Source organism: Anopheles ziemanni, chromosome 3, assembly GCF_943734765.1.
Source record: "Anopheles ziemanni chromosome 3, idAnoZiCoDA_A2_x.2, whole genome shotgun sequence".
NCBI classification, from domain to species: Eukaryota; Metazoa; Arthropoda; class Insecta; order Diptera; family Culicidae; genus Anopheles; species Anopheles ziemanni.
This window is the reverse complement of record NC_080706.1, coordinates 86,539,943-86,567,129: the sequence shown is the minus strand read 5'-3', so window position 1 is coordinate 86,567,129 and position 27,187 is coordinate 86,539,943. Positions and strand designations below refer to the sequence as shown.

The 27,187-nt window shown below is 40.9% G+C and overlaps 6 protein-coding genes across 6 annotated transcripts; 5 read left to right on the top strand and 1 right to left on the bottom strand.

Annotated features, from left to right (window-relative positions):
• Nucleotides 1-3,931: 3,931 nt before the first annotated feature.
• LOC131285713 (peroxidase-like) lies at nt 3,932-5,954 on the top strand. The gene is made up of 4 exons (XM_058314570.1): nt 3,932-4,284; nt 4,402-5,121; nt 5,191-5,521; nt 5,592-5,954. The coding sequence occupies exons 1-4, from the start codon at nt 3,932-3,934 to the stop codon at nt 5,952-5,954; spliced, it is 1,767 nt and encodes a 588-aa protein (XP_058170553.1).
• Nucleotides 5,955-10,790: 4,836 nt separating this feature from the next.
• LOC131285712 (peroxidase-like) lies at nt 10,791-12,807 on the top strand. The gene is made up of 4 exons (XM_058314569.1): nt 10,791-11,130; nt 11,254-11,977; nt 12,047-12,377; nt 12,445-12,807. Exons 1-4 carry the CDS (start codon nt 10,791-10,793, stop codon nt 12,805-12,807), a joined length of 1,758 nt encoding a protein of 585 aa, XP_058170552.1.
• A 2,503-nt stretch (nt 12,808-15,310) lies between these two features.
• LOC131285711 (peroxidase-like) lies at nt 15,311-17,382 on the top strand. Its single transcript, XM_058314567.1, has 4 exons — nt 15,311-15,659; nt 15,813-16,536; nt 16,607-16,937; nt 17,020-17,382. The coding sequence occupies exons 1-4, from the start codon at nt 15,311-15,313 to the stop codon at nt 17,380-17,382; spliced, it is 1,767 nt and encodes a 588-aa protein (XP_058170550.1).
• A 1,436-nt stretch (nt 17,383-18,818) lies between these two features.
• LOC131285710 (ribosomal RNA-processing protein 8) lies at nt 18,819-20,259 on the top strand. Its single transcript, XM_058314566.1, has 4 exons — nt 18,819-18,899; nt 18,957-19,594; nt 19,688-19,924; nt 19,993-20,259. Exons 1-4 carry the CDS (start codon nt 18,819-18,821, stop codon nt 20,204-20,206), a joined length of 1,170 nt encoding a protein of 389 aa, XP_058170549.1. The 3' UTR covers nt 20,207-20,259.
• On the bottom strand, nt 20,242-22,771 carry LOC131288786 (death-associated inhibitor of apoptosis 2). The gene is made up of 3 exons (XM_058317962.1): nt 22,147-22,771; nt 20,800-22,066; nt 20,242-20,727 (listed from the first exon to the last, which is right to left on the bottom strand). The coding sequence occupies exons 1-3, from the start codon at nt 22,333-22,335 to the stop codon at nt 20,639-20,641; spliced, it is 1,545 nt and encodes a 514-aa protein (XP_058173945.1). The 5' UTR covers nt 22,336-22,771; the 3' UTR covers nt 20,242-20,638.
• Nucleotides 22,772-23,161: 390 nt separating this feature from the next.
• LOC131284019 (splicing factor 3A subunit 1) lies at nt 23,162-26,116 on the top strand. Its single transcript, XM_058312873.1, has 4 exons — nt 23,162-23,328; nt 23,403-25,098; nt 25,234-25,657; nt 25,734-26,116. The coding sequence occupies exons 1-4, from the start codon at nt 23,217-23,219 to the stop codon at nt 25,833-25,835; spliced, it is 2,334 nt and encodes a 777-aa protein (XP_058168856.1). The 5' UTR covers nt 23,162-23,216; the 3' UTR covers nt 25,836-26,116.
• Nucleotides 26,117-27,187: the final 1,071 nt, after the last annotated feature.

Below are 27,187 nucleotides of genomic sequence, written 5' to 3'. Positions count from 1 at the left end.
ACATTTGTATCCTTGTCAACGTTGTATAACCATGCAAATATGTTGTCGATTCAATTTTTCGACCAAAAACATTGAGTAATTTTGATACAAAATACATAAAATAAATCCAAAATATTTGTTGCAAAGATTTAGACTATCAGTTTGGTTAATAGTAGCCAAGAATCTGCTTGGCATGAATAGTTTTGACATTTCTGTTTTCTTTCACATTTACCACATAACCTTGAGTTCAACAATCTTGGTATAAGCTATCGAGACGTCATTGCTATGTTGTGATGGTGGCTATGTGAAGTAGAATGATGCCAAAAAATGTGCAAAAAGTGTGTTAATTTGTGATGTGTGGTGAGAAATCTACCATGAAATCAATGTTGGTAAGTAAGATTCCTTATACAGGTAAGTGTTATCCATAATTAGTTCAGTATTCAGGGTAAGTGGAGTAGCATTGTAATTGTCCATTTAAAGGTTCTAATGGAATGTGATTACTTGTCTGTTCTTTTCTTTCCAGAAGGTATGTAATTAGAAACTGTATTAATGAACAAACAAGGAAAATAAAGTTATTAAAATGTAAGGAAACATTGCGTGTTGTATTGATTTACGGCATGATGACTGGGTTGGTACACACGAATGGTTGGGGAAGGGAGAAGGGGAGAGGAGAGAGTGGTGTGAAGAGAGGACTCACTCAATTCAGGGGAGGGTCGCTCAAAATCGCTCACGTTTTGACTGAATAAAACTACTCTTTTTCAGTCATTTATTCAGTCATTTAATCAGTCATTTCTGTCCCGCAGGGACTGGCGGCTTAACCTTCAGGTCTACGACCAAAAATACCTACGTTAACATACGACCGCCTACCCGGGTAGGCCATACGTTTTGTATGGGGGTTTGCATTTTGCTGTGCTTCAAAGCTAATATGTTTTGTTCTAGATGCCGTAGTGAGTTCAAATTTTCAGTGATGATACTTAAGAATGTTTTCTAACACATCCCATTCAAATAATAATATTAAAAATTCGATAAGTAAGTAATTTTTTCATTTAAATATATTTTATCCCATAGTACTACAATCGCCAACATGTAAACCATACATTTTCAATAAGTAATTGTGTTTGTTTATACTTCTTAAGTTTCTGGTGAACTAACTTCTAGGTGCCTTTCAACATTTTTGCTTATAAAGTGAAATTTCAAAGATTTAGAAATATTTTTCCATTAAATTTTACGTTTTGGAAATGTTCATGTTCCTCAGTAAATTCAGTGGCAAATCTGGAGGAAATTCTTCATTATACATCGTTACATTGATATTTAAGCCTTAACATTTTAAAACTTAGCTCATATACATTAATTCGATCGTTTTATTTCAAACGATAACAGTTTCTTTTGTATTTAATTCAACCCGTTGCATCATGATTTTCTTGCAATTAATAAATAATTATTTTGTGTAACAAATGATGAAAGTTCACCTAGAAGATGCCGCTGTGTGGTCCAAAATGTAGCATAATTTGCATATTTGTAGATCGTCTTCGAGTTTATCTCATTACTTATTGTTCGAGGAGTAAAACAGTCTTTCATAGTGTGTCTGAGATAAATTAGGATTGTTTTCAATATAAATATAAAAAGAAAAACCCGAGGGGCACCTCCTTTCACCTACTGGTGGTTTGTCTTGGTACAAACTCTTTTAAACTCTCGTGCAAAACGTATGACTTACCCGGGTAGGCGGTTGTAGATTTAAGGGGTATAAATGGAAAAATGGTGTAAAAAAATACTTAGAATAAAAATAAAAAGTCGGTTTTCGGCAGAATGATACAAAACATGTTGCTTGAGGCATTCCTGGAATTTCGAGTCGATATAACTGTTCAATTCGAAGTAATTGCAAAGAAAAGGGCAAAACTTACCCAGGTAGGCGGTTGTAGATCTGAAGGTTAAAATATATAACCGATTCGTGTTGCGCGCAATATGACGGCTATTTTAGCCCCGAGAGCCTTTGCGTACAAGATCGAGCAGAATCGAGCAGAATTGATCAGTGCTCGACTTTCGTGAGAGGGGGGGGACATCATACTTTGTTTTTACCAATTTTATAATTCAACTATATTCAATTGATATCTTTAACACACAATAACAACAATTCTTTATTCATATCGTTCAGCAATAATATCGACTCGATTAAGATTTATTAAGGCAAATAATTATTTATTCTACTTTTTTTCTATTTTTCATTCCAGACTTATCTCTGCATTGCATAGAACGTGTAATTCGTGGGTAGTCAGCAAAATAAAGTGGTAAATAAAATGAAAACCAAACTAAAATAATTTTCGTTCAGCGTATTTATTCGGCGCACGGGCTGTGACGTCACAGCCAAGCGTCGGAGTGAAAGAAACAAATACACCGCGGGGAAAAGTAACTCAAGGCCCTGGGGTGCTCGCGCGCTCACCACTGAAATAGCCCGCGAAGACGCTGCTATCGCGGGGAGTTGTCGCTGCCGGCTATTATTTGCAGATAGCCGGCTATAACCCGCTCAACTCGAGTTTATAGCATTCAAATGGGTAGTTGGGCTATTTTAGCCCCGAGAGCCTTTGCGTACAAGATCGAGCAGAATCGAGCAGAATTGATCAGTGCTCGACTTTCGTGAGAGGGGGGGGACATCATACTTTGTTTTTACCAAATCCGCTATCTTTTCAGAATTTGAAATACCGTTGTTCTGTGTTTTGCACCATTTGCTTGAATACCAAGTTTCGTTTCAGGCATCCTTTTTGTTTGAACAGGCGGTATTTCACCTCAGGCCAAAATGTTACAAAAGCTGCAAGGCATAATAAAGATAAACAATCCAGAATGTACGAATCCTACAAAAAAACTGCCATCACGGAGAGATGCAAACGTAGTCGTGCTGTACAGACGTTGAGCTTCAAGTTGTTAAGGGTGCGTGGGGTAATATGCTGGTAAAACGCACTTTTTCCAATTTCTTATGACAAACGCGTTTGGTCGCAAAAACAGTATTCACCATATGAGTTTGATAGCTCTACATACACTTCTTTAAGGATTAAATAGAGCAAAAGCATTAAATTGTTATTTTTTTTGTTTTTATACATGGCTTATATAGTTCGGTTGATTAAAATCATAGCTTGAAAGTGCATACAAATACTTGTAGTTCTATTAAAAATATATTCATCTATGAACGGAAAAATGTGATTCCCTTCTAACACACTTAGCACAACACTTCTCGAGCCGTAATAACCTTTCGTGTGTTGCCAAACTCACGAGCTAAATTATAACGTACAATGTTACACGAGCAATAGCCATGCCAAGACATTCGAAAGACAACGGCATCAGCTTTATCAAATTCAAACGATTATTAAAAGGGTACTTTACACTTGGCATAAGCTATTTCCATTGCGCTTGGTTTTTCCAATCGCTTCCTTCAATATAAAAATGAAATTTCAATCAAAACAGTCGATTGGGGGTTTCAAGCTTGAAAAACACAAATTACCACGGCGTTGCGGCGCAGTATAAAGGACAGGAACTTTCGGTAGCTTTGAGAGTTCAAATGAAGACAACAGTTGTAGATCTGTCGCTCGTTGTTTGATCAGTCTGTAAACCGGCTGGGATATGTTTAGCTACAAACTGCGATACATACAAGACGAGTACTACCAAAAATACCACTGAAAAACACCTATCCTCAAAACATGCAAAATATATCACGCCAACAAGTGTATCTCGAAGTGATACAAGAGTGTGGATCGAGCGAAAATATAAAGATATACTGCTTCAAAGGAAGGTGCTGTAAAAAAGGAAAACAAAGATACAATAAGAAGCATAAGCAAATAGATTCTGTTTCCTGGTATTCAACGTTGATGATAAACAACCCTCGAATGCCATTCGCGGTGTATAAATAATCATTTTTGTGCCAGTCTAAATTTATTCTTGTACAATTGTTCCAAAAGTCAAGACGATGGAGTCCAACGGGATACTCATCTTACTCGTGATAACGGGGCTTAAGGAGATCCTAAGCCAGTGCACTAGCTCTCCTTACAGATCGTTTAATGGAACCTGCAACAACATACAAAATCCAACATGGGGAACGGTGAATACGCCGTTCTCCCGCCTTATACCCGCGAACTACGGCGATGGAAAATCGAGCCCTCCAGTAGCGAAGGACGGCACTGACCTCCCGAATGCCCGACTACTTTCAGTCGAAGTGTTCGAAGAGGACGTACAACACTCTCCAGATTTCACTCTGGTGAATATGCAGTTTGGACAGATTGTGGCCCACGACATGGCTCTAATCCGCGGTAAACCTAATAAGTTTCGAAAAATTATACTTGCTGAATTTAAACGCACAATGAAGTTAATTTTTACTCTAACCAGTTTTTGAATCACATACCAATTCCCTATCACTCTTTTCGTTCTGTATTTAGCTAGTGATACAAGCCCCTGCTGCGCAAACGGGCGATTACAACCAAACCCTGGATACAGATGTATGGCCATACCAGTGTCAGACCGGGATCCTGTTTTCTCTGCTCGTGAAATAGAGTGTTTAAATATGATCCGATCGATAAATACCTGCGATTTAAATCCTGACTGTACACAGGCTGAACAGATTAACTCCGTTACCTCGTTCCTGGACCTATCCGTAGTGTACGGTAACAGTGCTAATGAAAGCATTCAGCTTCGATCGCTAGATTCGGGGCTATTAAAAGTTGAACAACGCGTTGGACAGGAATGGCCACCGAGGCATCCAAGTGCATCCACCACTTGTAGCCTGCGAACTCCGAATGAAGCATGTTATCTTACTGGCGACGGTCGAGCTAACCAAAGCCCACACCTGGCCATGTTGCAGGTGACTTTTGTGAGAGAGCACAACCGCATTGCAAGAAGATTGAAGACGCTCAATCCAACTTGGGATGATGAGAAATTGTTCCAAGTAGCTAGGCGCATCAACATTGCTCAATATCAACATATCGTGTACTATGAATGGCTTCCAGGTCTACTTGGCCAAAACTACATGTTGAATGTTGGACTCCAATACCAGACGACTGGTTTCAGCAACGATTACAATCCCAATGTTAATCCATCGGTCATTAATTCTCATACAACGGCCGCATTCCGATTTTTCCACTCGTCCATTCAAGGCATTTTGAAGTAAGTTCGACTCCGTAAAAGTTATCTGCCGATAAAAACCCTTAAGCCTCAATTATCGTGATCTTCTAGATTCTACGAGGAAAGTCGAAAATCGTTGACAAAGGTTGACATTAACGACCACACGAATAACCCCACAATCTTGGAGCAAACATCGGATCGGTACCCCGATCTCTTGCGCGGAATGACCACACAACCGATGGGATTGAACGACATCAGCTTAGACCCTGCTACCAAGCATTTCCTCTTTAGATTCAACAATATGTTTGGCATAGATCTAAAGGCACTCGATATACAGCGTGGACGCGATCATGGTCTACCAGGGTACAATGATTTCGCAAATTACTGTTACAAAACACGCGCCACAAATTGGGATGATTTCAAGCTGTCGCTGCTTCCCGGTGTAAGTATACAAATTATGTGGAAACGTGTTTTTTCAAACCTATCATAAATTCGTTTAATTGTTTTCGCAGGCGGCACAGCTTCTCAGCATTTATTACAATTCTGTTGATGATCTTGATCTATCGGTGGGCCTGGCATTCGAAAAGAAGATCGATGGAACCCAAACTGGACAGGTCATGAGATGTATTTTGACCGAACAATTCTTACGCACACGTAGGGGAGATCGTTACTTCTACGAAAATGGACAAGCGGCTGTCGGATTTACGACCGTGCAGCTGCGGGAGATTCGTAAAGCAAATATTGCCCGAATTTTGTGTGACACTTCGGCAGATGTGCAGCAGATGCAATCCGCGGCATTCCTGTTACCGTCCAGAACGAATCAAATTGGCCCGTGTAGTGCACTTCCCACACCAGATCTCAAGATTTTCACATAACGTTCTTCTTTGAAAATGGAAACACACCGGGAGCATTCACACCTTCGCAGCTTAATGAGATCCGCAAAGCCAGTATTGCGCGTCTACTGTGCGACAATAGTGAGTTCCAACAAATAATGGATGTCAACCCTCCGGTATCGCACCGAACCCATCCAGCATTAAACGTTACCCGTTCAATCGCCTACCTAGGTAGTTTTGGGAATTTTGTTTTGTTTTAACTCTTGATTTGATTGACGTATCGGCATGAAACTTTTAGAATGCCTAGAAAAACTCATTTTGTATCGTTTTGCTAAAGAAAAAAAAAATTCCAAAGAGTGTAAATAATTTTTATTTGCGTTTACCCGGGTAGTCCATACATTTTGTATGGGAGATTCCGTTTTCCTGTACTTCAGACTAAATAACTTTTTATTGAGATGTCGAATCGATTTGAAATTTCCAGTGAAGAAACTTGAGGGTATTTCCCAAATCATCGTTTAACTTTTACAATTTTAAAAATTCATTAAGTATGTTAATTTGAGGTTCAAAAAAAATTAATCCTTCACATCTACAACAATTTATCTTGTGTAGTTCATATATTTTACATAGAATTTTGCTTTTTCTGTATTTTAGTACTGATATCTTTGCTCTTAGATACTTAACTACTTGAATTGAACGACCAAAAATGAATCCGCACAAATCACTGGAGCACCAAGGCAATTGAGCAAATTGAATAGATCGGGAACCTATTAACATGTTCCGTACCGCGTCACCCAAATATGGGTGACAGCAGTTCTAGTACTAAAAAGTTTTTGACCCATAAATAAATGAAAATGCAACATAAAAACTATTGTAATATTTTATATAATTTTTTGGCAAGCCAAGTTTTTGCTTGGCCTTCGAAAACAATCGGTATAACAAATATTATAAACAAATTGTAATTAAAAAAAATGTACTAAAAATTGTGCTAAAACGCTTGGTACGCAACGTGCTAAAAAACGAAATACAAGAATGATTAATATTTTTCTTTGGTACAGTTATACATAAGGTTTGTTACAAAAATAGTTATAACACGTAAAACTGTTTACGTGTTCCCTGTTCTCATAAATTCATGTATTTTGGTTCCTGCATTAGCGCCCGTATCGTGGAAAGTGCGGATTCATTTTTGGTCGTTCAATTTCCATTGTGCGGCATTCGCGAAAAAAAATAGTACAGGTCTGAAACTTTCAAAACTTCATTGTTACTTTTTACTAATACTACTAAAAATATTAGTTTTTCGCTGACGCCACTAGAGGCGCCACAGTAGCGCGCTTTCCTTGGTTCAATTTAGTTATGGTCATGCTTTACCTTCATGCTTCAGAGGAGAACAGAGTTTTGTCCGTTATTTTATTCATTTTGCGTCGGAAATGCTGTTCCAAGTAATTCTTCTATGTGTCTGTTCGGTTTTATCTATTCTAAGGTTTGAGTTTTTCCATAACTCTCACTTTTACTTAGCTTTTGTTGTACTTTGAATCACACACATAGTCGAATAGAAGCGGATTAATAAACGTGTTTGTGGTGCACATTTTCCGAACAAAATGATGTGTAGCATAATTTTATTTAATATTAGATTAAGATTTTAAGACCTAAACGTAAGGCATAAATGTTTAAATTATAGAATTCATATTTCCGAATGAAAGAATCCTATTTGAACATTTAACATTTCTAAAACATGTTTGGAAAAAAAATGAATAAATTTCTGAAAATTTCAAGCAATTCAGTTTCAACGATCAAAGATATTTATACTGAAATACAGAAAATGCAAACTCTTATCTAAAATGTTGGAGCTACACAGGTTTGGGTCATAGATGTGACGGGTGAAATTTTTTGGAACCTCAAATTAACATACTTAATGAATTTTTAAAATTATAAAAGTTATACAATATTTTGGGAAACACCCTCAAGTATCTTCACTGAAAATTTCAAATCGATCCGACGTCTAGATAAAAAGTTATTTAGTTTGAAGTACAGAAAAACGGAATCTCCCATACAAAATGTATGGACTACCCGGGTTGAACGTCTACGTCACTATGGTAACTATGGTTGAACGGGTGACGGTTAAGCTGCTGATAGACGAATGCAATATTTCAATGCAATGAAATAAAACTTGACATTTGTACCTTAAATGACAGTCATTGGAATATTTCTATTTTCATTAAAATATTGCAATGATCTAAACGGGGTGGTTTAGCATCGAAATATTGCATTCACTGTTATTTTTGGTAGAAATGTCATTGCATTAAAATATTGCATCCATCTATAGGGGGCCGGGTTTCGGAGGGAGTCGTGTAGTCGTGGTTTTAGGCACCAGTCAGAAATGGCGTGGGTTCGTATCCCACCGCTGTCACCAGATGTAGCGGACCGGGTTTCTTTAGATAAATCTTCCTTTATTCATTACGCTAAGCTAACTGATTTGGCGATGCGCTCCAAGGTCCATCGGGGCCTTGGATCACACCGCCCAACTTAAGGCTAGTTCGGTTGGGCTCTTTCCCTCCCGTGCCCAACCGTCCTACTCTAACAAGCCACAGGGCAATGCGCGCGTGGGACACGACACCGATCGACGGTGATCGATGGGCTGCGCTGTTGCTAACGCCAGGTTCCCCGCGTACACTGACCCGTGGCTGAAATGCGATGTACGCAAGATTGCATCGCTTCACATCTATTAGCAGCTTTAGATGTGCGTTTTTGGAAATTGAATGCTTTTAAAATTGCTTTAAAAAAAATAAAACATAAACAAATGTATATAGCACAGGATTCGGGATACATTTCCTAAAAAGGACCAGATGATTTAAAGGAAACCGAAAGCGCCAGCCGGATATGATATCATGTTTTCAAAGTAGTACCCTTTTGAATAGAGTATCAACTTTCTAAACAGTAAAGTTACATAAAAATTGGTAAAGGTTACTTATTTCAAAATCTTCCGTTTAGCTTTTTGTACATTTTCATTCTTATTTTAGTTGAGTTTTACAGTCTTCCACCATATAACAGGAACATCTCGTGCAACAGTCTTAATCTTCATTTTTTGAGACTAAACCTGACATCGTGAACAAATCCAATATTGATTGAAATATTTTTTTTGTATAAAGCACTAAAACTTTCTTACGTGCCGGAAAAAAAATCAGTTGGCGGGCCGGATTTGGTCTGCGGGCCAGACTTTGCCAACCCCTGCTCTAGCATATGCGTTCACCCTCTTGAACAACATTCAACATTAAACACAACTAAGAGGATTTAGGGCACGAACAGTTGGCATCTAAACAAGCTTGGAAAGTATACTTAGGATCTACCCAACGGTAAATAAATCGAATTTTATATATCTAAGCGTCTATAAAAATCCACAATCTTTCCAGAATTTGAAGTACCGTTGTTCTGTGTTTTGCACCATTTGCTTGAATACCAAGTTTCGTTTCTGACATCCTATTTGTTTGAACAGACGGTATTTCACCTCAGGCCAAAATGTTGCAAAAGCTGCAACGCAGAATCAATAAACAATCCAGAATTTACGAATACTACAAAAAAACGGCCATCACGGAGAGATGCAAACGTAGTCGTACTGCACATACATTGAGCTTCAAGTTGTTAGGGGTGCCTGGGGTTTCTTATGAAACCGCGTTTTGGACGCGAAAAAAGCATTCACCTTCAGTAACTAAAATATTGTTACCATATGAGTTTGATAGGTCTACATAAACTCCTCTAAGGAAAAAATAGAGCAAAAAAAATTTTTTATACATGGCTTACATAGTTCTGTTAAATAGAATCAGAACTTCAAACTGCATACAAAAATCTCGGTAATTATGTAGGTTACTTGTAGTTCTATTAAAAATATATTCATCTATGAACGGAAAAATGTGATTCCCTTCTATCACACTTAGCACAACACTTCTCGAGCCGTAATAACCTTTCGTGTGTTGCCAAACTCACGAGCTAAATTATAACGTACAACGTTAAATGTTAAATGAGCAATACCCATGCCAAGACATTCAAAAGACCAAGATTATCAAATCCAAACATTCATTAACACGTTAAGCGCTACGTCGGCCCCATGCGGTCGACAGTGTTCTTCCCCGTAAGCCGGCGTCGGTCTTTTCGGACCGACAGAGCCCGTTGGGTAGGCCGGCATTTCTACGAATCGCTGGCAGAACGGAAAGCAGTGCAATTTGGGTATAGCGCTTAACATGTTAAACGGTACTTTACACTTGGCATAAGCTATTTCAATAACGTTTCGTTTTTCCAATCGCTTCCTTCAATATAAAAATGAATTTTCAATCAAAACAATCGATTGGGGGTTTCGCTTGAAAACTTGAAGCTTGAAAAACACAATTTACCACAGCGTTGTGGCCCGGTATAAAAGACGGGAACGTTCGGTAGCGTTGAGAGTTCAAATGAAAACAACAATTGCAGATCTGTCGCTCGTTGTTTGATCAGTTTGTATATCGGCCGGGATAAGTTTAGCAACAAACTGCGATACAAGACGAGTACTACCAACAACACCAGTAAAGCAAAGCGATAGTTCAAACAAAAATACCACTGAAAAACACCTATCATCGAAACATGCAAAATATATCACGTCAACAAGTGAGCATGGTATCTCAAAGTGATACAAGAGTGTGGAGCGAGCGAAAATATAAAGATATACTGCTTCAAAGGAAGGTGCTGTAAAAAAGGAAAACAAAGATACAATAAGAAGCATAAGCAAATAGATTCTGTTTCCTGGTATTCAACGTTGATGATAAACAACCCTCGAATGCCATTCGCGGTGTATAAATAATCATTTTTGTGGCAGTCTAAATTTATTCTTGTACAATTGTTCCGAAAGTCAAGACGATGAAGTCCAACGGGATACTCATCTTACTCGTGGTAACGGGGCTTAAGGAAGTCCTAAGCCAGTGCAACTCTCTTTACAGATCATTTGATGGAACCTGTAACAACATACAAAATCCAACATGGGGAACGGTGAATACGCCGTTCTCCCGCCTTATACCCGCGAACTACGGCGATGGAAAATCGAGCCCTCCAGTAGCGAAGGACGGCACTGACCTCCCGAATGCCAGACTACTTTCAGTCGAGGTATTCGAAGAGGATGTGCAGAACTCTCCAGATTTCACTCTGGTGAATATGCAGTTTGGACAGATTGTGGCCCACGACATGGCTCTCACGCGCGGAGGTAAAAATTTGTTTCAAAAAATTATACTTGCTGAATTTAAACGCACAATGAAGTTAATTTTTACTCTAACCAGTTTGTGAATCACATACTAAGTATCTATCACTTTTTTCGTTCTGTTTTTAGTTCGTGATCCAATCACCTGCTGCGCAAACGGGCGATTACAACCAAACCCCGGATCAAGATGTATGGCCATACCCGTGTCAGACCGGGATCCTGTTTTCTCTGCTCGTGAAATAGAGTGTTTGAATATGGTCCGAACCATAACTACTTGCGATTTAAATACTAACTGTACACAGGCTGAACAGATTAACTCCGTTACCTCGTTCTTGGACCTATCCGTAGTGTACGGTAACAGTGTTAATGAAAGCATTCAGCTGCGATCGCTAGATTCGGGGCTAATGAAAGTTGAACAACGCGTTGGACAAGAATGGCCACCGAGGCATCCAAGTGCATCCACCACTTGTAGCCTGCGAACTCCGAATGAAGCATGTTATCTTACTGGCGACGGTCGAGCTAACCAAAGCCCACACCTAGCCATGTTGCAGGTGACTTTTGTGAGAGAGCACAACCGCATTGCAAGAAGATTGAAGACGCTCAATCCAACTTGGGATGATGAGAAATTGTTCCAAGTAGCTAGGCGCATCAACATTGCTCAATATCAACATATCGTGTACTACGAATGGCTTCCAGGTCTACTTGGCCAAAACTACATGTTGAATGTTGGACTCCAATACCAGACGACTGGTTTCAGCAACGATTACAATCCCAATGTTAATCCATCGGTCATTAATTCTCATACAACGGCCGCATTCCGATTTTTCCACTCGTCCATTCAAGGCATTTTGAAGTAAGTTCGATTTCGTAAAAGTTATCTGCAGATGAAAACCCTTAAGCCTCAATTATCGTGATCTTCTAGATTCTACGAGGAAAGTCGAAAATCGTTGACAAAGGTTGACATCAACGACCACACGAATAACCCCACAATCTTGGAGCAAACATCGGATCGGTATCCCGATCTCTTGCGCGGAATGACCACACAACCGATGGGATTGAACGACATCAGCTTAGACCCTGCTACCAAGCATTTCCTCTTTAGATTCAACAATATGTTTGGCATAGATCTAAAGGCACTCGATATACAGCGTGGACGCGATCATGGTCTACCAGGGTACAATGATTTCGCAAATTACTGTTACAAAACACGCGCCACAAATTGGGATGATTTCAAGCTGTCGCTGCTTCCCGGTGTAAGTATACAAATTATGTGGAAACGTGTTTTTTCAAACCTATAAATTCGTTTAATTGTTTTCGCAGGCGGCACAGCTTCTCAGCATTTATTACAATTCTGTTGATGATCTTGATCTATCGGTGGGCCTGGCATTCGAAAAGAAGATCGATGGAACACAGACTGGTATGCTCATGCGATGTATCTTGACCGAACAATTCCTGCGCACACGTCGAGGTGATCGTTACTTCTACGAAAATGGACAAGCAGCTATCGGATTTACGGCCGTCCAGCTGCGGGAGATTCGTAAAGCAAATATTGCCCGAATTTTGTGTGACACTTCGGCAGATGTGCAGCAGATGCAACCCGCGGGATTCCTGTTACCGTCCAGAACGAATCCAATTGGTCCATGTAATGCTCTACCAACACCAGATCTGAAGGTTTTCACGTAACTTCACAGGTGTCACAAGTGAAATAAATGGATAGACATATTGTGATTAATTTCAAAACACTATCTTAAAATGTAAAACGTATTTTATTTATGTTCAGAGTCGTGACAGAAATCTTACGTGCTATGTAATTAAAATAATACAATACGAATCGGTGAAAAAAAATTAAAAAGCGACTGTTTTAAGAACATAAAAACACTTTTAACTTTTTTTGAGGACGATCGTTCGACCCTTGGGATCCTGGGATACAGTAGAAATAGGAAAGTTAGGGTCTCAATCGGGCAATAGCGGAACATAAGTTAAAGTGTTACAGCGGAATATAAGTTCCGCCAGAGGGGGAGAGGAGTAAGTAAAAGCAAGTCATGTGGAGCGACAGATAATTACTGATGAATGGAATAATAAGAAATAAACTTATTTTCAGAACCCGGTGTCACCTCCCCGTGTTGAACCACCGGTTCAAGAAAATCACCTCAACAACTTTGTGAGAAAAGGTAGAACAGATGGGTAGAATTATAGCAGCAGAGCCCCTAGTATATGGTAACAAGATCGATCACAGTCCTGCAAGGGAATACACAGTGGCGGGTTTACACTTATGGAGACCCTAAGAGGGAAAATGAACGGGGCCCCAATGCAATATAGTAAAAAATGAAAAATTTTCGTCTTTTTTGCATACTTTTCATCAAATTGAATGTTACCAATTGCTGTTCCCTACAATCAGTAAATTTTCTGGTGAATTCCTCGATGTTTGATTTACCAATTTTCTTTAACAATGCTTATTTAATAAATAAAATATTTAAAAATTAGGTATTTAAACTTCCCACTTCAAGATCCGCTTAAAGTACTCGTTTGAACACGTGCGTTGTTTTAGAACTGTTGTACCCAAGCTGGTTAGTTGAATTCACTGAATATGTTTCTTTATTTATCTTAACTTGTTTCCTACTCGTCTGATCGATCCGCACGTGGTTCAGTTCGTACCGGTACTACATCTGTCGCTCTTCGATCTGTCAAGCCCTTTCGTCTGTGGAGCCTTTGTTTCATCCAGCATCCATTATCGTTATCGTAGTCGGATTATCGCACCTTCATTTGCACCGGGTGCCACAAGAACGAATAACGATTTTAATTTTGAATGGTATGCAGGGTTTTCAAATACAGTTGGTCCCCGCAGTACGCGAATGTTTGGGACCGAACGCAATAGCGTATATCGAATTTTCGCGTATTGCGGATTTCCTCTGCCATATCGTTTATTGAAGTACTCATATTGAAGAGTTGACACTGAGAGGGAACCGCTTATTTAACATATCTTTTATCCAAATAACTAATAAGTGTTCCATTTTTTATATTGCATAGTTATATCTCTGTTAAAAAATGCATATTAAAAACTTCATTCTACCAAAACAAAGTAAAATTGACTAATCAGAACTCGAGCAACGCTACGAGCTGTCAGTTTTAAAAAATCGCGTATTGCGAATTCGCGTATATCGAGTATCGCGTACTGCGGGGACCAACTGTATACGGCATCATCTAACAGGATATTTCCTGGTGAAAAAACCTGTTGTTTTAATGCAAATACATAGTTGTATCCAGTTAATTGACAATGAAACTTTTTTCTTCCGTTAACCTTCGACTCTGATTATATACCGGACAATAGTTTCATTATTTCGTTATGGTTCATTGAATTACATTTAACAGCATACAGTAAAATTACCCATTGTTGTGAAACTGACCCCGTTCCAATTTATTCCCTGTCGATCATTAAAGAATGTTGATGAATTCTATAGAATGTTTGTTTAAGTTTAAATCTTTCGCATTTGACCCTTGGACGTTGAGGGCCCCTCCCCCCACACATTGTTGACGGGCGTTTTTTACCCAAAACTAGCTGCTATCACCGAGGGTCAGTCGCGGCGTGTATTGATTTACGCTATGCTTGTAACCAACGTTTTCGATAACTGAATTGAGATGCAGTGAACTGAGCCGCTTATCAGGGAAATCAGTGATTTTGCATACTAGAAGTCGTGGGACATCCCCAACGGCTCAGCGTAACATCTCCATGTATTCGAAAACCGATACCTACGGTATATCTGTAAAGCATAATGGCTCAAAACCGATATCAAACGACGAGACACACGGCTGCGAGCAACTTCCAATCGTCCAATAAAATCCTAGACCGCAAGTGGAGGTACATCGTACATACCTAGCGTTGGGGTTGAATTCTAAAAACAATGGAAAATTTATGTAACAGTTTTGATTGAACAGACTGTTAACACATGACGGGAAGCCACACGCCAAAATTTGACAAGTACGACCCCGTTTCTGCTGGCAAATACATAACATGGAAAAAATAAACATTCTCAACTTGCGAGAAGCTACTAGAATAAGCAAACAGTAAACAGATGCTTTACTTAAACCCTGGACAATGATGTAGCAAAACAACTTTCGAACGCCATTCGCTCTGTATAAATAGGAACCATTTTCATGCCAGTCTAAGTACTAGTCTCGCTCGAAAAAGATGTCAATGAAGTCCTACAGGATACTTATCGTGCTAGTGGTAACGGTAATCCAGGAGATCCAGAGTCAGTGCACCAATTCTTCTTACAGATCGTTTGATGGAACCTGTAACAACATACAAAATCCAACATGGGGATCGGTAAATACACCGTTCTCCCGCCTTATACCCGCGAACTACGGCGATGGAAAATCGAGCCCTCCAGTAGCGCAAGACGGTAGTGACCTGCCGAATGCTCGGCTCCTTTCAGTCGAAGTGTTCGAAGAGGAAGAACAAAACAGTCCGTATTTCGCTCTAGTCAATATGCAGTTTGGACAGGTTGTGGCCCACGATATGGCATTTGCACGCGGAGGTAATACTGATATCCTCATGTTAATACTATCACTTCAATGGCGAATTTTTAGTCATATCATTTCAGAAGTCATTTGTCCCTAAAACTGTATTTTACTCGGATTCGAGACTGAATGACGAATTTTCAGTTAATTATATTAAATGGTCTTTTCAGTTTTCGATCCGGTTACATGTTGCGCGAGTGGTCGTCTCCAACCAAATCTTGGATCAAGATGTATTGCCATACCAGTGTCAGACCGGGATCCTGTTTTCTCTGCCCGAGGAATAGAGTGTTTGAATATGGTCCGTACAACAACTACCTGTGATCTAAATACTAACTGTACACAGGCTGAACAGATTAACTCCGTTACCTCGTTCCTGGACCTATCCATAGTGTACGGTAATAGTGCCAATGAATGCAATCAGCTGCGAACGCTGGATTCGGGGTTGTATAAAGTTGAACAACGCGTTGGACAGGAATGGCCTCCGAGGCATCCAAACGCTTCCATCACTTGTAGCCTGCGCACCCCAGCCGAATCATGTTACCGTACCGGTGATGGTCGAGCTAACCAAAGCCCACACCTAGCTATGTTACATATCACTTTTGTGAGAGAACATAATCGCATTGCAAGAAGATTGAAGACACTCAATCCAACTTGGGATGATGAGAAATTGTTCCAAGTAGCTAGGCGCATCAACATTGCTCAATATCAACATATCGTGTACTACGAATGGCTTCCAGGTCTACTTGGCCAAAACTACATGCAGAGTGTTGGACTCCAGTACCAGACGACTGGTTTCAGCAACGATTACAATCCCAATGTTAATCCATCGGTCATTAATTCTCATACAACGGCCGCATTCCGATTTTTCCACTCGTCCATTCAAGGCACTTTGAAGTAAGTTCGATTCCGTAAAAGTTATCTGCAGATAAACACCCTTAAGCCTCAATTTTTTCTATTCTTCTAGATTCTACGAGGAAAGTCGAAAATCGTTGACAAAGATTGACATCAACGACCACACGAATAACCCCACAATCTTGGAGCAAACATCGGATCGGTACCCCGATCTCTTGCGCGGAATGACCACACAACCGATGGGATTGAACGATGCCAGCTTAGACCCGGCGACCAAGCATTTCCTCTTTAGATTCAACAATATGTTTGGCGTCGACCTAAAGGCTCTCGATATACAGCGTGGACGCGATCATGGTCTACCAGGGTACAATGATTTCGCAAATTACTGTTACAAAAAACGCGCCTCAACGTGGGAAGATTACAACCTGTCGCTGATTCCAAATGTAAGTAGAAAAATTATGGATGCTAACGAAATATATTATTTCAAGCTCTTTATCATAATTGCTTGCTTTTTCGTTATCACAGGCTGTGGAGCTTCTCAGTATTTATTACAATTCTGTTGATGATCTTGATCTATCGGTGGGCCTAGCATTCGAAAAGAAGATCGATGAAACACAAACTGGACTGGTTATGCGATGTATCTTAACCGAACAATTCCTGCGCACACGTAGAGGGGATCGTTACTTCTACGAAAATGGACAAGCGGCTGTCGGATTTACGGTCGGGCAGCTGCGGGAGATTCGTAAAGCAAATATTGCTCGAATTTTGTGTGACACTTCGACAGATGTGCAGCAGATGCAATCCGCAGCATTCCTGTTACCGTCCAGAACTAATCCTCTTGGTCCATGTAGTGCACTTCCCACACCAGATCTCAAGATTTTCACTTAGTTTAGAAAGCCGACCAGAAGCAACCGATAAATAACGATAAACTTAATTTAATTTCAAACTGTTGCATCATTCTACATGTAACTTGATTGCAAACCTTACAATCTTTGATCTTTCGTAAGCATGAACATTTTCTGAATAAATACGTGGAGATGATTCAAGAGGTTTTTCAAATCTCATGTGCATCAGTAATCCCTTTGAACAAGTAGCACAGCAAAATAAACTACCGTTACTTCAAACATAACTCACCGACGCACTTCCGCTGGATTCAAGTCCTGAGCCGGATACTGCAACATATGGCCTAAGTTGCCGGCCCTTTACCCCTTAGAGGTCTACATCACCAGGTTAGCTTGCGAAGGCCAAGGAAGCTGGATTCAATTACCGTAATAGTGTAAATGCTCGCAGACGTAGAAGAAGAAGAAGTCGAGAACCTGCAATGGCCGAAAAAAGCAACTGCGGTACGGTTATTTAATGGAGATTCAGTTGTTTCGATGTTGTTTTACCACTAATATTGTTTTGTGGGAAATAATTGTAGATAATACGTACCTTAATATCCAAGCCATTGCTTCCGCATATGTTTACGAACACTATTTACATTTTGCATCATCATAATCTAATCACTACTGCTGTTTATTTTTCTCAGCTGTTGGCATCGAACATTCAAATCTCGATTGCTGTTGCGTTAAGTAAGAGGTTGCTGGGAGGAAGCAATACTTGCTTCAAGTAACTTAGGAAATGAGGATCTGAAGACTCGAATAGCCTAATATCCTTTGGAAATCTTCGAATGAAAGACCATCGTTACGATCCGATTGGACATCACATCTTGCGCCCACACTACTTATCCAGTAAATCCACAGAATCGTATCCCGTTTGATTACTCCATAAGGTAAAGCACATTGTTGACGAAAATCAAATTTGGTTCTATTGAGCTGTTCCAGTTTCGTGAAAGGTGTAACAACTGGATCCGGGGATCTTCAATCGACAGTGTTGGATTTCTGTTTATTTGTTCTAAACTTACATAAATGAGGGAAACTTAAACATTAGGTGAATCAAGGAACATGTCTGATTAACACAACTGTTTATATTTGGAAAAGATTTGAAACTGTTCAAGTGATGGATAGAATCAAAATTGCACAGGGTGATTCAAAAACAGTTCAAACTAAAACACATTGTACATTGTAAGTTTGAATAGTATTTCATCGATTATCTTGAAGTTTAATTTAGACAACGACAATTTCGGCACTTTACTCAGTATTCGTTCTTTAATACAATGTTTAATAAACCTTTTCTTTGGTAAATATAAAAAGCCAACATTCCTACCCCCTTGCGAATGACATTTGGTCTTCTGTCATACAAAACAGCACGTGCAGTTTGTTTACATCATTTTCCGAGCTTAGTTTGCTTTTTCATTCCCGGCTACTCGAGCTGCAGTAATAACCATGAGCAAAATATTTAACGAATGTGATTGGGAAGATGATTTACCGAGCATTGGGACCAATTTTAGTTTTTCCAGAAAAAATGTGAGTATGATTCTGGTTCATTTATATCATGGAATAACATACATATTTTATGTTTAGGATAACAAAAAACAGAGAGATAATAGTACAGATAATGCTGGATTTACTAAACAAGGAAACAAACAAAATATGCCGATAGGATGGTCTGTCCTAATTTCCAAACAGACTAGAAGCGAAGGTGATGAAGGATCTGTTAAGGCGAAGAACGGAAATACGGCTGTAACAGAAACAAATGGGAAAGGTACCAATCCTAAAAGCCGTAAGCGGAAAGCTCCGCAAACAGAGAACGTTGACAACGATGCTGCTAGTACTGCAAATAACGGTAAAAAATCTTTCGGAAATAAGAAAAGCACAAAAAATCACGAAAGTAGCAATTTACCGAGGAAAGACATAAAAGAGAAAGTCAAGAACACTGATAACCAAAACGGTGTAAGTACCGTCCAAAATTCAGTTGACACTCAAAAGAAGGATAATGCAGCTGATGATCATGATTTACGCAACAAACTAGTTGCACGCCTGAAAGGATCCAGATTTCGTTTCATCAACGAGCAGTTGTATAAAACAACAGGAGAAGAAGCTAAAAAGCTTTTCCAAGAAGATCCGGATTCGTTCACAGCCTATCATGAAGGATATCGGCATCAGATTGCGCAATGGTCAATGAATCCCTTGGATCGTATAATCAAGAGCATTAAAAAACTGTGAGTATCTTTTCAATTGATCGTGAATGTAGTTGCGCAAAAAAATGGCCCAGTTTAAGATCTTTCTTCACATGTATCAATTTAACATTTCAGTCCAAAGGATACAATCGTCGCCGATTTTGGCTGTGGCGAAGCGCGATTGGCACAGTCCATCCCGAACCAGACATATTCACTTGATCTGGTATCACACAACAGCAGCGTTATTGCTTGTGACATGGCCAATACTCCACTGGAGAGTAATTACGTAAATGTCGTCGTATTTTGTCTTTCGCTGATGGGTACAAACTTGGTCGATTTTCTTTTGGAGGCGAATCGGGTACTGAAGGTCGGGTAAGTTGATTCGGCGTTTTATATTCCATCGGAGTTGTCCTAATTGATGACATAACTTTTTTTTACAGAGGTTTGCTGAAAATCGCCGAGGTGTCCTCTCGCTTTGACAACGTTAATGAGTTTGTTGCCAATGTGAAAAAGTGTGGCTTCGCGTTGGTGAACAAAGACACGAAACACAAACTATTCTACTTTATCAACTTTAAAAAAGAACGTACGGTTATTAAAGGTTCGATAAAAATCAAACAATTCAGCTTAAAGCCCTGTTTATATAAAAAACGATAGAGATGTATAGCTGAAATAAAAAAATATATGTATAATCTGGTTCTTTTTTTCAGTTTTTATTCAACTTCAATCCATTTTGCCGAGGTATTCTAATGTGTATTTAAATAGGAATAATATACCAAGTTATGTTTGAACAGTTCATATCGCAGTTAAATAAAAAGGAGTCCTCTAGTCCGCAATAGTTCACGAGGCGACTAGGCAAGATTTTGACTTTGAGCAAAGCATGTCAAACCGTCTTGTCGGTGAAAATATGATTTTCATTTTATCCTAGCTTTTCTATTTTAAAATAGAAATGAAACAACAAAAATATGTCAACTCTGTCCAGAGATTCGTCGTGTTATGAACGATCAACGGGGGACTGCTGCATTTCTCGGAAGTATATTCGTCGGTGGATCTACAGATGTCTCGGGAACGAGGCTCAACGTACAACGTTTACGAAAGGAACGTGCGTACCCGACCTTTAATGAGCGCCCGACACACAGGACATTTTACCACAGCAGGAGCGCACTGTACGCAGGATACTAAAAGAAGGAATAGAAAAAAAAAATCAGTACAATCCTTATATTATTTAAAGGGTGCCCTACTTGACTTACCTAGATGACCGCAAGGGCAAAACACAACGCCTACCTCGTCCGACATACAAATTTTACATTCTCTTGCATCTTTTAGTCGTTTATTTTCCTCCTCCAAGCGAATTGTGGCCTCGTCCGACATCTTTTTTCCCGTGACGGTGTTAAGACACTCAGGTACGCTCGAGGTTGAGCGTGGTTCAATTTCCTGCTTGTCGCAGGGATCGGTTGGTTTGGGTCTAGGAAGAACATTGTCGGATTGAGGTATCCCAGGTTTAGATTGCTGCTGGGCAGCTGCCACAGAAGACGTTATTGCCGTGCTTATCCACTGTGTTAGTTCATTTTCAATCCGACGTCCCATACGGGACGAGGTAGTGGGTTGTAAGTCTTCCTCATCGATTTGATCGTCTAGTACCGCTTCCACGAGCTCGTGACAGTGAAGGAACGGTTGACCGAGCGTGTCTAACCGACGTTTAGTAGCCGCCCGAATGCGCCCCATATTAAGACCCATCTGCAGAGCCATCTGTACCGGTTCGGTGGTGAGAGCGTCGTCGAGTGTCATGGATGGAACGACAGGACCGTTTGAAGAGCTTTGTGATTGCTCGAGATGCTGCTGCTGCTGTTGGGGGATCGCCGAGGACTGACTGATTTGTGACTGTACGTTCTCGATGAACAGTTGCCCTTTGACTAGTTGCACGAACTGACACTTTGGAAAGCACCGTGCGTGTTCGAACCAGGGATCATCATCGACCAACCAGAAGCGTAACCCACCATCACAATGGAAACAACGTACTTCATCCGCAATACCGAGATAGTAAAATCCTGCCTGCGCAAGCCGTGCCGGATCCTGCACGTGTCCCATAGTCCAGCGTTTAAACGTCCTAATACGAGCATCTAGCGTGCTTAGCTCGGGCATGTGCGGCAATTGTACAGGCTGGATGCCAATGGATGGATCCGGCAATGGATCGGATCTGATAGCATTCTCTAGCACCTTTTGACACATGGGAAAAAACTTTTCGTGTTCGACAAACGGATCATCTCCTTCCTCCCAACGTCCGATCACACCGGCACAGTATGCACACTGAACCTCATCCGATTGGTGGGTGTAGTAAAAGCCTGATTTCGCCAACGATTCTTTGCTGATGAACGACACAGGCCAGTGGACGAAGGAGGCCAATCGTAGCCGCTCATCTTTCACTTCATTGCCTTCCAAGATGCGACAATTATCGGTACGTTCCGGATATAATATAAATATGCATGCAGGACTGAGCATTCTGTGTGATTCCTGAACCTAGAATAGATAGGAAGCGTTATAAATCAGAACATTTAACACTCTTCTTTAACTTTGCAAAACGAGCTCACAATACTCACATCGATTAAATCGGTGCCAAGCTGTAGTACTACGCCACAAAAGTAACATTTCGCTACTCCCGGTTCAGTCGCAAAGAACCCAGCTTTAGCTAAATCACGTGTAAGTGCCACCGTGGCGCTTGCATCTGCCCCGATCGGCCAATTACGAAAGCTGAACAATCGATTTGTTTCGGCGTACATCTCGGCCATGTTTGTGCGCTTATGTTTGATTTATGTGCTATTCTGGGTTTTTTTTTTCTTTCGGAAGACGAATCAATCGAACCACTGCTACCGTCCGCTTCGTCAGCTCTCTCCAAACTCGATGAAGAGGTTTGGAAAGTTCACAATATGAGGGGATTTTTTCCGCGATCAACAACTTCGCGGGGATTCCACGAAGCACACTATGATTTGTTGATACTTTTACTTAATCTCTGAACAGATGATTCACCATTAAACTTGTACAATATGTATATCGATGGCTTCACTAATATTTTTACATCATCGATTTTAGCGCGCATGAAATCAGCTTGCGAATACTTTGAAAATAAGGTTATTTATAGGAAGCGGGTGTTTGGGAGAAGTTCAATAGATTCATTATGTTTATTCTACACCATAAACACTTTTTTCGATCGAATTATACATTTGATATGATTTCTGTACGAATGTTTGGATTCTGCTAGTGTTGGCCGAATCGCGATTCGGAAGATCCTTGAAAAAGTTTTGAACAATGACGTTCAGGTTGATTAGGCCAGGGTCTGCTAGAATTCCTTCTGCTACACAAAAGAATTACATTACGAAAATTTAGTTCGTAACATATTGAAATCTCACATTCAATAAAGATTTTTCGTTTAACCAACACGATATATTGAGTCTGTTTTCAAAACACTCTAAACATGAAACTGAAAACCTCATATAAACTGTTCAATTTATCAATTAGGGCATGTTTAGTAGACCCCGACTTAACCAACAAAAATTACAAAACTTTTTCTGGCAACACTGCCATTGAGTTTAGGTTTGACGTTTGCTGTTGAGTGGCGCTTGGTTTTTGCGGTATCCTTTGCTGATTGTATCGGTGAAAAATAGTTCAGATTATGGCTGATGTACAAAATAATGGATCCGAAAAAGAGCTGGACGTGGATAAACCAGCTCCAACTCTCTCTGGTCCCATAGTAGGCATTATTTACCCACCCCCGGAAGTGCGAAGTAAGTACGATTACTCGCTACAACGCGAAGGCCCGTAAACATAACATTTGCACATTTCAATTGATTGTTTGCAGATATCGTCGATAAGACGGCAAGCTTCGTGGCCCGCAATGGTCCAGAGTTCGAGAGCCGTATCCGTCAGAACGAGCTCGGCAATCCGAAGTTCAATTTCCTCAGCCCTGGTGATCCGTACCATGCGTACTATCAGCACAAGGTGCAAGAAATCCGCGAGGGTCGCACGGATGGCCCAGCCGCATCCGCTGTGTCGGCGGGGTTGCAAAAGTTGCAGGTAACAACGGCGACACAACAGAAGCAACAGGAGCTGCTGAAAGCGGTCACCGAGCAGCAGTTCGTTCCTAAAGATCCACCACCCGAGTTCGAATTCATTGCTGACCCACCCTCAATTTCGGCCCTGGACTTGGATATTGTTAAGCTGACGGCGCAGTTTGTCGCCCGTAATGGGCGACTATTTTTGACCAACCTGATGAATCGCGAGCAGCGGAACTGCCAGTTTGACTTTCTTCGACCACAACATTCACTGTTTCAGTACTTTACGAAGCTGCTCGAGCAGTACACCAAAATTTTGGTGCCACCGAAGGATCTGATGAACAAGTTGAAGATTGAAAGTACCTCCGGAAAGAGTAGCATGAACGTGGTATTGGAGCAAGTAAAGTATCGGGCCAACTGGATGAAGTACCAGGAGATGCAGAGCCGGCGCGAGGAGGAAAAAGTGGAACGTGAGCGTATTGCATACGCGCAAATCGACTGGCATGATTTCGTCGTGGTGGAGGTGGTAGACTACCAGCCATACGAATCGGGTAACTTCCCACCGCCGACCACTCCGGACGAGGTCGGGGCGCGAGTACTGATGGAGGAACGTTTGAACGAGGAAGATCATGACATCGAGATGCAGATCGAATCGGACAACGACGATAGTGGTGACGAGCGGGTCCGTGCTAACGACAACGAACAGGTGAAATTGTCGCAGATGGAAAATTTGGTTGGCAAAGGATCACAAAAGGACAACACGCAGGTGCAGGACATGGACGAATCGTCTAGTTCCGGCGAAGAGGAGGCCGATCCTCGCCAGAAATCCCTTGCGGCCCCTGTTGCACCGCCGATGCACGATAAGGTTATTGTGAAGAAGTACGATCCGAAGCAGGCACAAAAAGCTCAGAAACCGGTGGCGGCTGCGGTGGATGACTATCTCATCTCGCCCATCACCGGCGAGAAGATTCCCGCGGCAAAGGTAGCGGAACATATGCGCATCGGACTGCTTGACCCGCGCTGGGTCGAACAGCGCGACAAACACATCGATAAGCTGGCCCAAGATAATGTGTACGCACCGGGGACGGCCATTGAGGCAAGTCTTAAGCAGTTGGCGGAACGGCGTACGGATATTTTCGGCGTTGGTGATGAGGAGGCAGCGATCGGTAAAAAACTGGGCGAAGAGGAGCCCCGGAAGGATGATCGGGTCACCTGGGATGGACATACGTCGAGTGTGGAAGCGGCCACGCGTGCAGCGCGCGCTAACATTACGTTGGAAGCACAGATTCATCAGATCCATAAGGTAAAGGGGCTGATACCGGACGAGGAAAAGGAGAAGATTGGACCGAAGCCAATTCCGGGATCGGTGGCTGCACCTCCGAAGAATTCGCAGCAGCAACAGCACCAACAGCATCAGCAACAGCAACAACAACATCAACAACATCAGCAACACCATCAGCAGCAGCATCAGCAGCATCAACAGCACCAGCAGCATCATCATCAGCACCAACAACAGCATCAACAACACGCATCTCAGCAATCACAGTCTTCGCAGCTTTTACAACAGCAACAGCAGCAGCAACAGCTTGCTCAGATGCAGGCCCAAAAGGCAATGCCACAACTTCAGCAACATGCCGTCCCGCCGCCGGTTCCTCCGATGATGATGATGGCAATGGGACCGCCGCCCTTTGCGGTGGGTGCTTATGTCCCACCGTTGGCGCCCCACCAAGCACCACAGATGACACCCGGTGCCGCCCCAGTAGTAGCCGATCCCCAGCAAATGTCTGGACACGACATGCAAGGGCTCGACGAACCACCGAGCAAGAAATCGCGTACGGAGGATAACCTTATCGAGGAGAGTGTGTTTATGCAGCGACACGGTGCTATTGGCCCGATCACTATTCAGGTGCAGTGTCCTAGTATGACCGAAAAGAACGATTGGAAACTTAGTGGACAGGTACTGTCTTTGACGGTCAACTTTTCCGACACTATTAGCTCGGTGAAGGCGAAAGTGCAAACGGAGACTGGAATGCCTCCGGCGAAGCAGAAGATTTTTTATGATGTAAGTTTTAAGTTTACTTTATGGCATATAGCATAATTTTAATACTTTTTTTGAAATTTCTTTCCTTTCTTTGCAGGGGATGTTTTTCAAAGATAACAACACCATTGCCTATTATAATCTTATGAATGGCGTCACTGTGGCTTTGCAGCTGAAGGAGCGTGGTGGAAGAAAGAAGTAAACTAAATCATTTTCCCTAGTGTGAAACATTGTATGTCCAGTTCAACAGATAATCTAAATTTCATTTGCAGATAAAATAGCATTTAAAGTGTTTAGGAATAAAATGTCATATGCCAAGTCCCGTTTTGCAAGACTATGTATTAGACAGATTATACAAAAATGCATTTAGAATGATTATCTCGCATATTCCAACACCTATATTCAAAATAATTGTAACTATTTCTCACCACGTTTGGTTTGATTACCTGCAAAAGGTTTAATAAATTCGATAAACTGATGCCGACTAGCAAATTTGTCTTTTTATGTCAGAAACCAAATCACAAATAATCTATTTAACTAAATAATGAATTATGCAAACTGAACACTTACATGACGCTATTGATTTCGTTGGTAAAGAACAAAAATCGTTCAAAGCAGTACAGTTTTGCTTCAACACCGACGCTGATGAAAGTTGAAAGAAAATATTTCGTTCGATTTAATTCAACTCAATTAAACATACTCTGGATTTTTTTAAATTAACCCCTCTATCAAATTTGATTAAAAAGAGACAGCTGTATTACTTCATCAATCCACGGATAGAAGTCATTTCAACCACTACATGCATTTAGGGTAAAGTGAGGCAAAATATCCCCCCTTAATGGCCTTATCACACTGGTCACCAATGCATTGCAATGGTGGCATTGGTAAAGCCACTGGATCGAGTAAATCCGATCGAATCGATTCGATCGAAGCCCGTGCTGAGACAGACAGTTTTCTTTGGCCCAATACAGCTAAAACCATGCCGGTGCATTTTACCCCAACTGGGCATCTTGCCTCACTTTCCCTTACAATTCACATGTTCTGTTGTCGACTTGGCAACACTATCGTGTAGCGCAGGGATGTCAAACATGCGGCCCGCGGGCCACATGTGGCCCGCAAGAACATTGGGTGCGGCCCGCGACCCCTTTGAAACATTACATCGAAAGAAAGAAGATAACAAATGCGGAGCAATAAGTTAGCTATTGTAATTATATACCTTTACTTTTCTAAAATCTTTACCAAAATACACAATAGTGTTGAACTGCAACATATATTTCAATAAACTTGATTTGAATTCGTTAAAACGATTGAGCAACAAACCCTCTCTTTTACTCAAAATTGGTAAATTTTATAAGAAGTAATATAATATGAAAAAATGTGAAAATGTAAAACTGTTAAGATAAAACCACATTGATAAGAACATATTTTCATCACTCTAATCAATTATATGGTTTGGCCCGCGAGCCTATTTTGGGAGAAAATGCGGCCCGCGAACCTATTTTGGGAGGAAATGCGGCCCGCAAGGTGAAACGAGTTTGACATCACTGGTGTAGC

Coding starts and splice junctions, on each gene's coding strand:
- LOC131285713 (XM_058314570.1), top strand. CDS start 3,932: ATGGAGTCCAACGGGATACTCATCTTACTCGTGATAACGGGGCTTAAG. Junction 4,285..4,401: donor ATCCGCGGTAAACCTAATAA/GTTTCGAAAAAT, acceptor GTATTTAGCTAG/TGATACAAGCCCCTGCTGCG. Junction 5,522..5,591: donor AGCTGTCGCTGCTTCCCGGT/GTAAGTATACAA, acceptor TTGTTTTCGCAG/GCGGCACAGCTTCTCAGCAT.
- LOC131285712 (XM_058314569.1), top strand. CDS start 10,791: ATGAAGTCCAACGGGATACTCATCTTACTCGTGGTAACGGGGCTTAAG. Junction 11,131..11,253: donor CATGGCTCTCACGCGCGGAG/GTAAAAATTTGT, acceptor TTCTGTTTTTAG/TTCGTGATCCAATCACCTGC. Junction 11,978..12,046: donor TCCATTCAAGGCATTTTGAA/GTAAGTTCGATT, acceptor GTGATCTTCTAG/ATTCTACGAGGAAAGTCGAA.
- LOC131285710 (XM_058314566.1), top strand. CDS start 18,819: ATGAGCAAAATATTTAACGAATGTGATTGGGAAGATGATTTACCGAGC. Junction 18,900..18,956: donor TTAGTTTTTCCAGAAAAAAT/GTGAGTATGATT, acceptor TTTTATGTTTAG/GATAACAAAAAACAGAGAGA. Junction 19,595..19,687: donor ATCAAGAGCATTAAAAAACT/GTGAGTATCTTT, acceptor TTAACATTTCAG/TCCAAAGGATACAATCGTCG.
- LOC131288786 (XM_058317962.1), bottom strand. CDS start 22,335: ATGGCCGAGATGTACGCCGAAACAAATCGATTGTTCAGCTTTCGTAAT. Junction 22,067..22,146: donor TTGGCACCGATTTAATCGAT/GTGAGTATTGTG, acceptor TATCTATTCTAG/GTTCAGGAATCACACAGAAT. Junction 20,728..20,799: donor TTGCCCTTGCGGTCATCTAG/GTAAGTCAAGTA, acceptor TCCTTCTTTTAG/TATCCTGCGTACAGTGCGCT.
- LOC131284019 (XM_058312873.1), top strand. CDS start 23,217: ATGGCTGATGTACAAAATAATGGATCCGAAAAAGAGCTGGACGTGGAT. Junction 23,329..23,402: donor CCCACCCCCGGAAGTGCGAA/GTAAGTACGATT, acceptor GATTGTTTGCAG/ATATCGTCGATAAGACGGCA. Junction 25,658..25,733: donor AGCAGAAGATTTTTTATGAT/GTAAGTTTTAAG, acceptor CTTTCTTTGCAG/GGGATGTTTTTCAAAGATAA.
- LOC131285711 (XM_058314567.1), top strand. CDS start 15,311: ATGTCAATGAAGTCCTACAGGATACTTATCGTGCTAGTGGTAACGGTA. Junction 15,660..15,812: donor TATGGCATTTGCACGCGGAG/GTAATACTGATA, acceptor TGGTCTTTTCAG/TTTTCGATCCGGTTACATGT. Junction 16,938..17,019: donor ACCTGTCGCTGATTCCAAAT/GTAAGTAGAAAA, acceptor TCGTTATCACAG/GCTGTGGAGCTTCTCAGTAT.